This window comes from Narcine bancroftii, chromosome 3 (assembly GCF_036971445.1).
Source record: "Narcine bancroftii isolate sNarBan1 chromosome 3, sNarBan1.hap1, whole genome shotgun sequence".
Taxonomy (NCBI): Eukaryota; Metazoa; Chordata; class Chondrichthyes; order Torpediniformes; family Narcinidae; genus Narcine; species Narcine bancroftii.
This window is the reverse complement of record NC_091471.1, coordinates 348,775,907-348,792,409: the sequence shown is the minus strand read 5'-3', so window position 1 is coordinate 348,792,409 and position 16,503 is coordinate 348,775,907. Positions and strand designations below refer to the sequence as shown.

The window sequence follows — 16,503 nt, the reverse complement described above, 5'->3', positions numbered from 1 at the left end:
TTCTATCAGAATTTAATTTGTCAAATTGATCTGTACTTTTCCTGGGAGTAAAGAGAGGGTGGGAATCAGCCAGGGATCCTGCTCTTGTCACTGCCCAATGACCCGGTTAGAGAGAGGAGGCTGGATCAGCCAAGGATCCTGCTCCTGTCACTGCCCAGTGACCCGGTTAGAGAGAGGGGGCTGAATCAGCCAGGGATCCTGCTCCCCGTCGCTGCCCAGTGACCCGGTTAGAGAGAGGGGGCTGAATCAGCCAGGGATCCTGCTCCCCGTCACTGTCCAGTGACCCGGGGTTAGAGAGAGAGGGAATCAGCAACCAGCATAGGATGCCATTGGTCCTGTGTTTTTAGAAGGGATTACTTAAGGAGGTATGTGAGTGGAAAGTAAAAGGTTGAGAACCTCTGTGTTAAACAGTGACAACAAATTTCAGAATGATTAAAACAATATATTTTATTGGGCCCAGTACCTGCAGGGAGTCCTGGTGATAGGGTTAGACACTCCACTGTATTCTTGCACGTGTAAAGGTAATTGTGCACTGTGTTTGCGTCTGTGGGGCGAGAGTGTGCCTTTGCAAGTGTGTGCATCATGGAGAGAGAGGGTGACGGTGTTTCAATACACATCTGGCTGAGTGATAAATATGGGCAGTGTGATTGCAGTGGTCCTGGGGATTTACATTTGGGAGAAGTGGATGCAGGGAGAGGTGACTTCAGGGCTGAGAACTCTGACCCACACTGAATGCTCGAGCCCAACATGGTGTTAACAATGCCTCTCAACACATTAGATCCTGCAGGATCTTCCCTATCACTCCCAACCCCATTCTCCTACAGTAGTCTATGTGGCACATGGAGGATCTCCCACTGGGGTCACTGCTCGGAAATGTCTGGATGATGGGAGCTGGTCTTCTCCAATGTACAGAAGCCTGTCCAGATAATCCCCTGAATGCTGAGTTCCAATTTGTGTCAATTATTTATTCGGGCTCCTTCTCCGAACTGCCCCTTTTATAGTGTGACCCTCCCTCAGGACTGCCCTTTTTTTTTGCCTTTATGGCAGAAAATCAATACAGCCCCTTAATTATTCAACCGTCCAAAAGTTACAAGTACTACTGCAATTCAGAATATTCACACAAAGCATAATTTAAAAATTGAAACATGATTATCTCCATTGATACTGTCAACCTCTTGGGGAGCCCACTGTTCTTGGAGACCCTGCAAACTGCCCATGAGCCTTGAGAACTCCTCTAGGGATACATGGGCACTCAGGTGTCCTCAGAAGAGGGGAAGGCAGTCAGCCGGAGCTGAACCCTCGACTCCCCAATGCCTCGACCCATGAATGACCATCATAACCAGGCCCAGAACCAGACTGATAAGGACCCTCCCCCCTCCATACTGAGTGCCGAAAGATCAGGAGCATGGGACTGAAATGCAGCCAGTACTTGAGGAGCCACCCCTTCAAACACACGAGCAGGGGCTGCACCCTCACACACTTCACATCTCTGTGAAACATGGTCTTGACCAAGCCGCTGAAGTGTCAGACAGCGGGTGAGTCCGAGAATTGACTCGACTCATGACTAGACCCACCACGTTTCGTAGGCACATCACAGGTTTCCCCTCCATTTACACACTCGCTGCAATGGCTGGGATGCCATCGCTCCCCACTATTGCTTTTGTGCATTTTCCAACCATGATAGTTGGGGATAAGTATCGTGACCACATTCTCGTCTTCCAGTAATGCAAAAGAATTTCTGGCCACAGGGGTTGTTGAAGTCACTGACCCAGTGCAACTCCTGTAGGGCCCAGATCTTTCGGAGACAGGTCTGGCATATTTGCAAAAAACAAACTAGACCACTCTATAAAACAATAGGCCACAAAAGGAGAGGGTAAATCTCATGTTGATTGAAGTTGTGCTAACTCAGAGCACATGATCTCACACTCCCCACATTGAAACAAGAGTCTTAGATGTGAGTCCTTTGTGGAAAGTTCTTCCATTTTATGATTTATGAGCTGCGTTGTGGGTGAGAGTGTTCCAGCTGTAGACTTGTGTCTGGATAATTGGGGAGCATGAGGAGGTATCGGGCCTGGTCTGGGACAGCTGCTTACACCATGGAAGGCAAGCTCCCGATGCAAAATTCCCACACATCACCCTCTCCTCCATCTGTCCATTCATTCAACAGTCAATCCTGGGGCTACCAACTATCTAAGGCAGAAGATCACTGGGCAGCAGCCCTTCTCTGTTCCTACATTCCCCCCATTCCTATCCTCCTCCTGTTTTACCTCTACTGGACTGCCCAAACTTTCACCTTCCTCCCCACTCATTCTCTCACCCCTTCAGCATCTTCCTCCTCATGCCCTCTTCTTTCTGTTCTCTCCCTGCCCCCAGCTCAATCTTCTATCATTTACATCTTTTCCACCTACTACCTCCACTGCTCTTCCTCTCCTCCCCTCCCTCATACCCTATCACCCACTACCATCACTGATCCTCAGACCTGCCCACATTCCTCCTCTCCCTGCTCCCTCTCTCATTCATCCACTCTTGTCCATTTCCCCTTGATAGCCCTAGTGTCCAGTGGTGGTAAGCTGCCGTCCTCACTATGTGGGGGCCAGCCAAAGTGGTCCCTGGAAGGAAGATCTCAAGCTTGATGTTGTGCTTTCCCACCCTGACAGACCACCTCGTTAAACATGAGTGGGATCTACATTAAGGCCCTGGTTCCTGACTCGCCTGCAGCCGGATGTGGGAAGTTAAATCTGGGAGATCGAATCCTGGCCGTCAACGGGACAAGTCTGGTTGGGATGGATTATCAGAGGTCAGTTCCTTTTCACTGTGTTCTGAGGGGCACTGGACAGAGGAGAGGCTTGTACCTCACTCAGGTTCTGGTGACAGTGTGGAGTACAGGAAACTAGCAGGAAGAGGCCATTCATCCCAACGTGCCCACTCAACTGTGCCTCTACCCTCGACTCCCTTAACATCACCCTCACAGTGTGACGCACCCACCATTCCAGGACCCAGTCTGATGAATCTTTGCTGCAAGTATATCTCTTTATAAACTCGGATATCAGTCCACATTTCTCCAGGTATGGGACTCCCCACATAAAGACCAACAGCCTATTTTCCTCCTCATTACTTCCTCCACCTGATAGTGGTGAACAAGGGCACCCAGGGTCCCTCTGAACATCCTTTTCCCATCTTGCTATTTGAGAATGGTAAGTGTCCCTGTTGTGAGCCTCCTCCCACTCAGCCCTCTTTATCCCGGACACAGTTATCTGTGTTCAACCCATATCTTTTATTGGTCCTTCCTGGGATCAAAGTAACCAGAGCTTTAGGGGCAGTCACTTCAAATCATCATCTAAGGAGGGGCTGCAAGCTCCCATGCACATGTCAGCAGTGTTCTTTAGGCAGCCATGGGACCGCTCCTTCTCCCTGCAGTACAAAGAGTCAGAAAAAACCAGCAACTCCCATGGAACAGGAAGGCTGGTGCTTGCCACTGGGAGCTGCATTGCCATCCTGAAGGCTATGCCCTGGCAGGAAACATATGTCACCAGTGCACACCCTCTGGGAGGTTGCCAAATGTACAAGGCTCTCTCAGGCAACCACCTGGGTACAGACACACCAGCAAGTGACCACCTTCCTCAACTGGGAGAATCAGAAAGGCAGCAGAGACCCGGAATTTGCTGCCAAACAAATCTAGCACATCCTCCTGGATCATGGCGGTGGTGGGCAAATGTGCAGGTCACTGGTCAATTTCTGGCCAGCATTCACCCCGAAGGCCCGCACTGGGAGCAGCCCCACCAGGCACCCCAAGCACTGGTGACTGTCACCTCCAACTCTGCCAGGTTGTCTGTCAGGCTTCCTTTTTGGGGTTCAAGGAATCTGATATGGAAGAGATGTGTGATGATCCTTGCAAGTGGACTCATCTCCAGCAGTCAGTCCACCCACCACTAACCTATCAAGAGTGCAAAACATTTCTCCCATTTGGTTGGTGCAGAGATAGAGCTGGCACTCCCACATCCTCTGAGGATCAACGAGATCCGTGAGGAGCACCACCCCCACCCGCCCCCCCCCCCCCACATCCAATCCATGCAGAGCCAGGCATGTCCACCTCAGATACAAGACTGGCTGGATGTGGGGCATACTGAACTGGAGGACCCATCAACCCCAATGAGTTTGTGAGTGTGTTTAATCCCCACTGGTGCTCTCTGATTTCAGCGGCCGGGAATTGATCCGATCGTCAGGGGACTCGCTGTGGCTCCTGGTGGCCAGGTCTGATTCGCAGGTGGCAGTGAAAGTGTTAACGTCGAGCTGCTAATGGGCAGAGGGCAAGTTGCTTCCAGTGTGGACTGCTGACACAGGGCTCGCCTGGCAAAGGCTTTACATGATATCTCAGTCATTAATGAGGAGCGAGATGGGATTCATCGTGGCCCCAAGCAGTGTGTTCTGAGACAGCCGGAGGAGTGTCTTTCCATGGGGAAGAAGCCCTGTTTCCCTCGTCAGAGGGCTGAGGGCAGGATTTCACTGGACCGTGACTGGGGAGACCAGTCAGCGACGATAGTGGACTTCCCTCCAGATTTTAAGGTTAATGTTGGTTTTGCCTCAGTTGAATATTCGATGTTGTTGCTTAACCTGGACCAGGATCTGGACCATGCACTAATAAAATAAAGTATTATTGTCTAGTTGTTCCAATGCCACAGGTGTTTTGTAGTTAGAAAGGGATTACTTAGTGGAAAGAAAAAGTTTGATAACTGCAGATTTGGGCTGAAGCCTCTCTGCTCCCCATCCTTACATCTGGAAACAAGTATATTAAACTTGATCCTCCCGTCCATATTCTCATTGAGATTAAAGGCCCAGCACCAATTTGTGTCACACCTGGCTTAAATCTGTCTATGCATTATGCATGATTCCTTATGCTACAAATCCTCAACAGGTCAGGCAACATTTGTGCAGAGAGAAACAGTTTATGGTGTATTTGGATGATTGGACATTAGAACTGGAAAAATGAGCAAAAAGATGTGCAAGTTAAATCAGAAAATGACAGCACAGTACAGGCCCTTCAGCCCTTGATGTTGTTCCAACCCATACGTTCCTTAAAAAAATGTACTAAACACTCCCTCTCCCGTAACCGTCTATTTTCCTTCCATCCACATGCCTGTCTAAGAGTCTCTTAAATGCCCCTAATGTTTCAGACTCCACCACCATCCCTGGTGAGGCATTGCAGATACCTACAACTCTATAAAAATAACTTAACCTTGATGTCTCCCCTGAACTTCACTCCCTTCACTTTGTACTCGTCCTCTGGTGGGAAACAGGTGCTGGCTGTCCACCTGATCTATGCCTCTCATAATCTTGTAGACCTCTATCAAGTGTCCTCTCATCCTTGTACACTCCAAAGTGAAAAGACCCAGGTGTGCTAACTTTGCCTTATAAGACTTATTTTCCTGAGAGGGATCTTGAGCCTTAATAAAGTTACTGAGAGGCAATGTGTGATGAGACAAAGACCAACAACTTGTAGATAACCATTTCTTTAAGTGCCAGCATAAGATGAATAAATTAAAACTGAAATGCTCAGCAACATCTGGGGAGATGACACTGCCAATGTGCTCAGACATAGTTCAAATTATGCCTGGTTCTTCTGCGAGCAGTCCAGCAGATCAGCCTGACATTCATACTGCTGGACAATTCCAGAGTGCAGAGTTGCAGTCAGAAAGATCAAGCAGAACCAAGCAAGGGCAGTGTGAGAACACTTGTGGGGTTCTTTCAGGAGCTTGATGGTTGCAGGAAAGAAACTGCCTGTTGATGTGCAACTGCACACCTTTGAATCTACTGCCCATGAGAAGAGTGTGGCCCAGAGGATGAGGTGCTGTCCTTCAGTCCTAATTGGATCTCTTTGGGATATGGAGACAGCAGGAAGATTAGATCAGACATGATCTCCCTCTCTCTATCTTTCAGGGTATTTTGGGCTTTTCCTGCTCCTGTTTCTTTTATCACTTAAATAGAATCCGGAAACGCAAAAACCCTAGACATCAAAAATAAACCTCACGCAAAAACAGAAATTGATGGAACCACATGATGCTGGTGCAGACTACGGGCAGCACGTCCCACTGCCTCGTTGCCCCGTCTGATAGCCACAAACACGTTTTACATCAAGGAGACATGGAAGAGGGATCTGGGAATACAGATGCATAATTTCCTGAAAGTGGTGTCACAGGTGAATAGAATAGTAAAGGCATATTGGCCTTCATAAATCAAAATATTGAATACAGGAGTTGGGATGTTATGGAACAGTTGTATAAGACATTGGTGAGGCCAAATTTGGAGTATTGTGTGGAGCTTTGGTCACCTAATTGCAGGAAAGATATCAATAAGATTTATTAGGATGTTGCTGGGACTTCAGGAACTGAGTTACAGGGAATGGTTAAAGAGGTTAGGAGCGTAGAAGAATGAGGGGAGATTTGATAAAGGTATTTAAAATTATGATGGATATTGTCAAGGTAGACTTATTCCACTGAGGGTAGGTGAGATACAAACCAGAGGACATGGGTGAAGAATGAAAGAGGAAAGGTTTAGGGGGAACATTGGGGGGAACTTCTTAACACAGAGTGGTAGGAGTGTGGAACGAGCTGCCAGTCGAAGTGAATATGGGCTCAATTTTAACATTTAAGAAAAATTTGGACAGATACATGGATGGGATGAGTTGGGACTGGGGTGCATGTCAGTAGGATGAGGCAGAATAATAGTTTAAAAAAACAGAAACTTGAGGAACTCAGCCAGTCTCACAGCGTTCAAAATAGGTAAAGATATATTACTGACATTTCGGGCTTGAGCCATCAAGGTTTAAGCAAAAAGCATGCAAGTGGCTGAGTTAAAGATTGGGGAGAGAAAGGGAATAGGTGGGGGTGGTGTCCAGACCAACAGACAAAAGGTGTTAATTGGATATCATAAGGTGAAAACTGATTTTGGCTCTGAAAGGAGAGAGGGAAAAGGGAAGAGAGAGAGAGAGAGACAGTTGGGTTGGGGGGAGGAGTTGGGGATGCAGAAGTGGGGAGGTTTAATGCAAACTGGAGAATTCAATATTAATGCCATCCAGTTGGAGGGTGCCCAGTCAGAAGATGAGGTGTTGTTCCTTCAACTTGTCTCAGTGGCAGTGCACGTGACCATGGACAGACATATCGGCAAAGGAATGGGACAGAGAATTGAAATGGGTGGCTGCTGGGAAATCCATGTTATTGTGGCAAACACAGCTGAGGTGCTCAATGAAGCAATCTCCCAGAATGTCCAGACTCTCCGACGTAGAAGAGACCACAGTTGGATCAATGGATGCAGTAGATGACCCCTGCAGATTCACAAGTGAAATGTTGCTTCACTTGGGTGGATGGTTTGGGGCCCCAAATAGTGCTGAGGGAGGACGTGTGGGTGCAAGTGGAGCATTTCCTGTGGCCACAGAGGTATGTGCCAAGGGGATGATTAGTGGGGAGGGAGGAGTGGACAAGGGAGATGTGTAGGGATGGTCCCTGTGGAAGGCAGGAGAGGGGAATATGTATCTGGTAGTGGGCTCACAAAGTGAGTGGCGGAAATGGCTTTGGAGGATATGTTGGATGCAGAGGCTGGTGAGGACGAGGAATCCTGCCTTTGTTGCATGAGGGAATAGAGGGGGCCAGGGCAGATGCGTGGGTAACAGAGAAGATGCAGGTGAGTTCCAAGTTGATGGTGATAGAGGGAAAGACACATTGAAGGAGGACATCTCTAATGATCTGGCATGGAAGTCCTCTGCTGAGAGCAGATGCAACAGAAATGGTGGCAGCTAGAAATATAAAGGTCCAGAGCAGGTGGAAGACTGGAATGAGATGTCCAGGAGGAGGAAGATTTAAAATGGGTGAAGGGGTCGGGGGTGAGGGGAGGGGGTGTTGGTGAGAAGAATCCTGGTTGCCATATTGGACTTGGAGACAAAGGCAATAGAAGAAGAGTTCGGCATCTTGGCATGTGCAGAATTTGTTGAGGTGTAGACAAAGGTGAGCCTTCAACTGAGGACTGAGAATTCTTTCTCCAAGAGGGGAAGGTTGGAGGGGATGGTGAAAACAAGGTAGAGGTGAGGGGGAGGTTCAGTGATGTGGAGGGTGACAGGGAGGGTAGGAGGATGAGAGAGTACATGATGGAGGTTCAGTTATGTGGCTGACTGGGCCTGGTGGAGACCCATATCTGCAGTGCAGTCCTGTAGGTGGCCAAGGCCAAGGTGGGGAACCAAGTCCGCAGCTCGGTCCTATAAGTTGCCAGGGACAGGGTGGAGAACCATTCTTCAGGGAGGCAAGCTTCTGATCTTTGATGGACACCAGGATAATGTGTGGATCTAGCGGAGGATGACGTTTTGGAGGGGTCCATGGCAGGACATGGTGTGAGGTACGGAGCTGTGACAGAGTGAACGTCCTTTAGTATCTGCACATCAAAGTAAAGGTGGTTTGTAGGATATGGTGAGGAGTGAGCAGGAGTCAATGCAGCACGGGTACTTGAGATCCTGGTGGGATAACAGTGTGGCATAGACCAGATGGGGTGAAGGGTCTGTTTCTGTAGTTCGAAGGTCCGTGGCTGAACCAGCTGTGGCCATATACGGCAGCTCAGACCTTGGGGTTACAGGCACTGACACGGTCTAGTGCTGTGGAAAAGCCAGGGAGAGGACCTACACAGCAGTAGAGAGAGTGGCCAGGGTGGGGAGGGGGGGGGGTCTTTTGTGGCAGGCTGCTGGTGATTGGCTTGTGGGGGGCAGATATGGGACCAAGGTCCATGAAGATGTTGATGGCAAGTAGGTCTGTCGAAGGGGCTCGGGTGCAGACAGCAACGGCAGTGCCCCCTGCTAGAATGAAGGCACGGATAGCAATGGCAGTGCCCCTGCTGGAAGGAGGGAGCGGGAGGGTAATGGCAGTGCCCCCTGCTGGAGTGAGAGTGCAGATGGCAACAACAGTCCCCTGCTGGAGCGAGGGCGCTGACTGCAACAGCAGTGCCCCCTGCTGGAGCGAGAGCACAGACAGCATTAGCAGTCTCCACTGCTGGAAGAAGCGAGTGGACAGCAACGGCAATGCTCCGTGCTGGAATGAGGGCACGGCCAGCAACAGCAATGCCCCCTACTGGAAGGAAGGCGAGCGAGGGCAACAGCAGCACCCCCTTGCTGGAAGGAGGGATCAGTGGGGGGCAATAGAAGCACCCCTGCTGAATGGTGGGACCAGGAGGGCAACAGCAATGGCCCCTGCTGGAAGGTAGGAGCAGGGGCAATGACAGTGCCTCTTACTGAAAGGAGGGAGCAGAAGGTCAACGGCAGCACCCTCTGCTGGAAGGTGGGAACTGGGGGGGGGGGCAATGGAAGCGCCCACCCCCTGCTGGTAGGAGGGAGTGGGAGCCTCCAAAGCACCCCCTGCTGGTGGGATGGAATATGTAATGAGACATAGTTCCCTCTGTTGGAGGCAGAGAGCAGGTAATGACGCACCACCCTCAGCTGGAGGGAGGGAACAAGTAATGAGACACATCGCCCTCTGCTGGAATAAAAACTAACAAAACCCTGCTGAGATTTTGCTCATATCTTGATGAAGGGCTCAAACTTGGAAACGTTGTTTATGTATAAAGGACAGTTTGACCTGCTGATTTTTTCCACCATTGTGCTTTTACTTTATTTGCAGTTTCTCCAGACTTTCATGTTTTACTCCACTCACCAGGGATGACTAACCATTGGCAGCTGCAGTGAATCAGAACAAAGGTTTCTCAGTGCAGACAGCCAGGATCAGTCAGAAACAGGAAACACACAAATGCTGCCAATCGAAACATATACAGAAAGTTCTGGAAATATCCCACAGACCAACCTAGGTGGTGACCCTCCAAACCCCATCCCTCACCCCCTGCAGTCCCTTCATCCCTCCTAACTCCCATAATACCCCAAATTCCCCTTATCCTCTTCCAAACTACCCATCAAACTCCCCCACCTCTCCCAAACTCCCATTACCCTCAAACCCCTCCCCACAGTCCATCTCCCTCAGCTCTATGCCTCCTCTTATCACCTTGTTTTGCCCATTTCTTCTCCTTCTACCTATATTCCTTGCTAGCCCATGCTCCTCCACCCTCCATCTTTTTATTGCCTGTTCCTTCCTCTCCCCAATGATGTTTTGGTCTTAAACCTTGACTATTGCCTTCCATGAATGCTGCCTAACCTGCTGAGTTCCTCCAGTACTGTGTCTCCTTTCAGTTTCCAACATCTGCTGTCTTTTGTTTCTCTCCTCTTCCCCTCCCTCCTTTCCCTCTCACCCTACCTCCCCAACCACCCATTCAGTCCTATAAAGCATGTAACAGGCCCTTTGGCCCAATTCATATGTGGTGACCCAGTTGGCAGTCCCATTTGTCTGCATTTTCCCCATATCCATCTCAACCAGTGGTTCGCAACCTTTTTTCCCCCCTCACATACCACCTTAAGTAAACCCTTACTAACCTGTGGCATAGCAGCCTGAAGCAACACACTCAGGAACAGCAGCTCCCCTTCCCATCAGATTTATGAATGGACAATAAACCTATAGGCACAGCCCCACTTTTATTTTGCACTAATAACACTGGACAATAAAGATTTTGCTTCCTTTACACTTTTGGGTGTATATTATGGATTTTGGGCAGCTGATTGCAAAAATCACCTTAAAAATTTCCTATCACAGTTTTTGTTTTAGATATAACCTATTTTATTGTGATTTCCTCTTGAAGCACACAAAATACAAAGTGTGACATGTCACTGAAAATTCATTTTCTGCATTCACACTTCTTCCCCGCTGATCTTGGTGCAGTCAGTGACAAACATGGTGAAAAGTTTCACCAGGACATTGTGGCAATGGAAAAGCGGTCTCAGGGCAACTGGAATCTATCACTGCTGGGCGACTGTTGTTGGACACTGACACGAGAGGCATCAGATGCTGAGTACAAATGAAAATCAGCGGCAAAATATTTCTAGGGCAGTTGAACTAACGCAATGTGTCAGCATCATGATGTGATTAAACATGCTAAATCTATGTTAATTTAATGTTTCTCCAACTTCCTACGTGATACAGAAAATCTGAAGTATTTTCATGTTCAGCTTGACATTGTCTATCATAATCCCCACAATTTTCTTTCAGGATGCAAACCTTCTGAAAAAAATCTGTGGTCCAGTGTTATTTTTTTCGATCTTGTACATACAGAAATCTAATTTATAGCAGTTTTGTACCTTGTTCTGCCCAATACTGCTTCTGCAAAATTTTGATAACAAATATTCATAACAATAAACTTGATTCTGACTTTCTTCCCTGCAGCAAAGGCTGTGCGGTGAGAGAGGTTTGTAGAACAGTTAGCGTAGATGGGCAGTGCGGTTAGCGTAGCAGTGAGCTCAACACAGACAGTACCAGCAACTGGGACTGGGTTCAAATTCCACGCCATCTTTAAAGAGTTTATACATTCTCCCCATGTCTGCATGGATTTTCCTCGGGGGGGGGCTCCAGTTTCCTCCCATTGTTTGAAATGTACTGGGGGTGTGGGTCAGATGGGTGTAATTGGGTAGAACGGGCTCATGTGCCAAAAGGGTCTGTATGTCTAAAAGTTCAAAATATTTAAAACTACAAGAGGTATAGATAGGGTAGACAGCCTGTGTCTATTTCCCAGTGGTAGGGGAGTCTAAAACTAGAGGATATAGGTTGAAGGTGAGAGGAAGGAAATTAAAGGGGATGTGGGGTCATTTTTTCACATTTGGTATCTGGAATGAGTTGCCTGAGGCAGCGGAGGCATGAACAGGATCATTTAAGAGGCATCCGGACGAGTACTTGAATGAGCAGGGTACAGAGGGATATGGAATTAATGCAAGTAGGATCAGTCAAGGCAGATATGATGGTCAGTTTTCTCTGCTGCACAACTCCATGACCGTGCCTCTGAAGCACCAGCAGTACTTGGTGATGTTTCACTTGGAAGAGAACCCTTTCACCAGGGTGTCTGGCAGCTTGATAACTGTCTGCTCACAAACCTTACACCCCCAGCCCAGGTTCCAGGGGTCTGTGGGATGGATGGAGAAGGAGTTCAGAGTAAAAACCCTACCTTGATGTTCCATCCTTCTCATTCAACAGATGCCACCTCCCCTTCTTCCTTCACCTCCTGTCAACCCTACCAACAGCAGCTCTGCACACCAGTGTTTTCAATATGGCCGTCAACCTAGTGCTGGGAGTGTGTGAGGGGACTGGGTAGAGGGAGCTTTACCCTGGGCCTAATTCCTACTGCTGCCCAATAATCTCCATCAGGGCAGAGAGATGATCAGTAATCTCAGCAAGGGAGAGAGAGATGATCAGTAATCTCAGCAAGGGAGAGAGAGAGGCAGACCACCTCTCAACACTTTGTACTGCAAAATTTGGGTGGCGACTTGTGCAACTGTTAGTTCCTATGTTTTTGCAAGCTCTGTAACAAGAAAAGGCTGGGGTGGTTTGGAGATAGGCCATCGAGGTTTCAGATACTATCTGAAGTATGCAACGTGGGAACTCTCAGTCAATAGCCAACTAGAGTATGCTATGGCAGTACCGACAGCACCAATAACAGCCCTCATTTGTTCCTGACCTACGTTCAAAACTCAGAATGAAAGCTTTGTTTGTCACTGCAGTCTGGTTTATTCAGATACAGTGCATATGTAGAAAATATGCAATACATTCTGTAAAAGGCTCATCACAACATCATCTCCATACAGATTATATTTACTAAGGATATATGTACAACTCAGCACCCAAGTAGAGACAGTTGCAAACCTGCTGCCTCACATACCTCAGCTCGAGCCTCTCTCTAGTAGTAGTTTGATCATGATGCAGTTCTGTAAAAGTATCAGCAGTGCGGTTTTAGATCCAGTTGACCGTTTATGGTTGGAATTGTCCACACCTTCCGAATGGACACATTACATTAATACCAGAGCATACCAGGGGGTGTCAGGCAGTGAGGGGCAGGCCACCCCTAGCAGAGAACTTCCAAAATGTAGGATGCTTTGAGGGACAAGCCAGACACACCCACTGCCCAATCTCACTTCCAGCTTCACACTGCTGTCACCTTGCAAAGTCAGAGATGGACACACAGATTCCAGCTTCACTGTTTGTCTTCAGCAAAAAACTTGCCTCCACAATTTAGGCCTTCCGAGTGTGCTCTGGGATTATTGTAGTTGCAGTACATTATACACCCATTATACAATTTCTCTATTTGTTCGCACCATTGTTCAACTATGCAAGTCTCATATGCAACATACTTTCCCAAACCAATTGTTAAAACAGCCTTCCAAATTTACTGAGGGAAAGGGAGGCCTGGTCAGCCAGCAACCTGGCATGTGATTTTCAGGCTTTCTTTGATCCAGCGACGAGGTATTTAAGTAGAGAGAAAGTCAGCAACTCTGTACACAACCCTGGGTACAGCAGTCATTGTGTGTAAACGTAGTAATCATTTCACAGTTGACGATCACAGCATCTGGATCAGGAATATAAAACAAGTTAAGGATACCATGGCCATATAACTTGAAATGCACCAATCTAGGTACCCTTCAGAAATGTGTGCATGGACACAATCCTGGTTGAAACAAGAACACATACCAGCAAGCCCACATATTAGAAACATCAGCTCCTTTTCTCTAGTGCATAACCAGTGTATGTTGGACAAAATGTTTGGGCCACTCCCCATCACAGAAGAAACCCAAGGCCTGAAAGCACTGGGAGAATGAGCCAAGTGAAGGATTTCCTCACTCCCGCTTGTGAGAGGAAATCATCCCCCAATGGCTGGTGCACATTCACTGTCAGCTTCTGTACATGGACAGCACACACTGGGCATAGCAGGTGAACTGGCATCAAAAGGTGTGAAGGGGTTATGTAATGAACCTGGCATCACTCAGCAATGATGACCAGCTGAACTTCAGCAGCCATAACTGTGACTTTCAAAGTGCATGCTATTATTCATTCTTTGAGTATCTTGCTTCATATTTCCCAAGCCAATTCCCTGGGTCCACCATGTGCAAGCCATTATTTACAGTACTAATAACTTGGGTGCCCTTTAAAGACAACGTAAACTTTTGTGAATCACCTCTCACTATTAACAGAATATTCACTTGCTAAAGTGCTAATAGCCACAACCTCCTTGAGAAATGCCTTGATAAATTCCACACTCTCTCTGTAACACAGGCCACCTTGGCTCCACAGCCTTTGGTAAGGATCTTCCTTGTAAATCGACCACATACCTCAGCTCGAGCCTCTCTCTAGCAGTAGTTTGATCATGATGCAGTTCTGTAAAAGTATCAGCAGTGCGGTTTTAGATCCAGTTGACCGTTTATGGTTGGAATTGTCCACACCTTCCGAGTGGACACATTACATTATTACATTAGTAATATCAAAGCCAGCACCAATGATCAAAAATACCAGCTGGATTTCAGTTTTGACAAAAAAGAGCACCTTTGAAGTATAAACATAACCATTGAGGTATGTGACCTGATGGAGCCTGATGGAACAGTATCTCTCACACACACACACACACACACACACACACACACACACACACACACACACACACACACACACACACACACAGGTTCACACTTTGCTCCATGGACACACCAAGTCAGATTCACTGTCCTTCTCTCTGCCCTCTTCAAACTCAATTCAGATGACATCGCAAGAGTCTCCTGGTCCAGTGTGACTGTGACAATTCTCATTCTGCTTTGCCATGCTCTGTACACCTGAACCCACCTCACACTCTCCCCCACATACGGTGCAGACTGGAATTAAGATGGTTTTCTTTGTTTGGATGGGGTGGGAGAAGTTTAATCACAGTACGAGGTTAGACCAAGCTCTGGATTCAGGATAATTTGCCAGCCCAACTTGTTACTCTTGCTGCAATTTAAAAAAGGCTACTTTACAAAAATCTATTGGCTTTAGAGAGAAAAAAAAGTTGGGCAAAGTTTTCACAAAATGTAAACCATTGATTATTTTACTCTTTCAGAGTTGGGTTGTTGGTGTTGGGGGGTGGGGGTGGGGAGGGGGGAGTAAGAACTGCCCGACTTTGTTTATGTAGGACATGAAGGAGGCAAAGCCGAGAAGTGTGGTGGGGTTTACAGAACACCCGAGAGACAACAGTTACAAAAATGAGGTAATCAGAATCTCTCCTGCTCAACAACCTCTGCTAATCCACTGCTTCATCAGCAGTGGTTTGCAAAAACGTGGCAAGCAGCATCTCAGTGTGAGGAGTGGTTTGCTGCCGTCATTTTTAAAGGACAATTGAGCAAAACAAAAGTGCTTTTGTTGCATTGGTCAGCACCAGCCTGTCACTGGAACAGACATAACACAAATTACAATACTGTTCATGTACACTTCCACGACTCTTTTGTTCGGTGATAGAAAATAAAGGGAAATTTTCAGAAATATATTCCCTTCACCAGCTCATGCAGCACCTAGTGCTGTGCTTGCAGAAATACAGTATCAATTCATTTGTCAGTAGCAAACAAGCAAGGGGAACAAGAGCAAGGCAAAGGCCTTCCCCAACAATTGAGCAAGTCTAAGGTTTCCTGATAAAGCCAAGGGATGAAATGCCATACTAAACTGGAATGTATCCGTTTGACTCACAGCAGAGATTTGTGACGAACTGTATAATGCCCACAAGGTTACAAGTCACATTGTTATATATAAAAATACCCTGCAGATTTGATCCTGTTTGCTCCCATCTCACATTTAGTCCAATCTGTGCTTTACTTTCCAAAAATACAAATCCCAACTCAGCACAGTTGAAATCTCATCAATCACATCAACATAATTGACAGAGCTAATATCTTCAAACTCTTTTGCGTCGTGGGATGGGCAGGGAGTGACCGTCGGGAGGAAGACATGAGGGTTTTTTTTAAAAAAGTTAACTGAGGGGAAAAAAAACCCCTGAAAAGCATCTCAACAGCATCGATGGCCGTCCATCGCTACCCTGCCTACCCAAACTCTGTTTGAATGTCACATCAGGCCCCAGAGAATGGCAGCAGGAGGGTCTCTGATAACATCTGGTGCAAAGCTGTTGCTCCCTTATGCTCCTCAACTGGCCATTCCCACCATGGACTCTTTCCAACATGTTTAAATAAACTCTGCGACCAAAGAAAAAACAGCTGCTGCTTAGAAGTCCTTCCACGCCGGTGATGCCGTGCTCCGGTACAGGTATTTCCAGATGGCATAATAGTGCACCGCCGCAGCTAAAGCCACAAAGATGTGCCAGATGGCGTGGGCAAAAGGAATGATCCCATCACTTTTGAAGAACACCACTCCCAGGCAGTACAGCATGCCACCCCACATCAGCTCCTGGATACCGTCAGTGTTGGGCTGCATCAGAAGAGAGGGCAACATTAAACCAAACCCACTGCTGCTTAATCACTTATCACAGAGCAACTACTGGCATGGAAACATTCTGGTCGTGATGACCCACAAGACATGGAAAATGATAGAGCTAAGTGCGTGGAAAGATGGGAGATGGTCAGAGACCAACAAGACAACAATA

General features: G+C 47.5%; 2 protein-coding genes across 7 annotated transcripts in view; one reads left to right on the top strand and one right to left on the bottom strand.

The window, feature by feature from the left end:
- The window catches only part of radil2a (Ras association and DIL domains 2a), a 54,801-nt gene extending 50,137 nt beyond the window's left edge, over positions 1 to 4,664 (top strand). For both annotated transcript variants that reach the window (XM_069929658.1, XM_069929660.1), the window contains exons 15-16: positions 2,658 to 2,797; positions 4,198 to 4,664. In XM_069929658.1, the coding sequence (XP_069785759.1) occupies positions 2,658 to 2,797; positions 4,198 to 4,297 (240 nt within the window). In that variant the 3' untranslated portion in view covers positions 4,298 to 4,664. The remainder of the gene's footprint in view (positions 1 to 2,657; positions 2,798 to 4,197) is intronic.
- A 7,703-nt stretch (positions 4,665 to 12,367) lies between these two features.
- Positions 12,368 to 16,503, bottom strand: part of LOC138759377 (monocyte to macrophage differentiation factor-like) — a 31,718-nt gene continuing 27,582 nt past the window's right edge. For all 5 annotated transcript variants that reach the window (XM_069929653.1, XM_069929656.1, XM_069929654.1 and 2 more), the window contains one exon: positions 12,368 to 16,328. In XM_069929653.1, the coding sequence (XP_069785754.1) occupies positions 16,125 to 16,328 (204 nt within the window). In that variant the 3' untranslated portion in view covers positions 12,368 to 16,124. The remainder of the gene's footprint in view (positions 16,329 to 16,503) is intronic.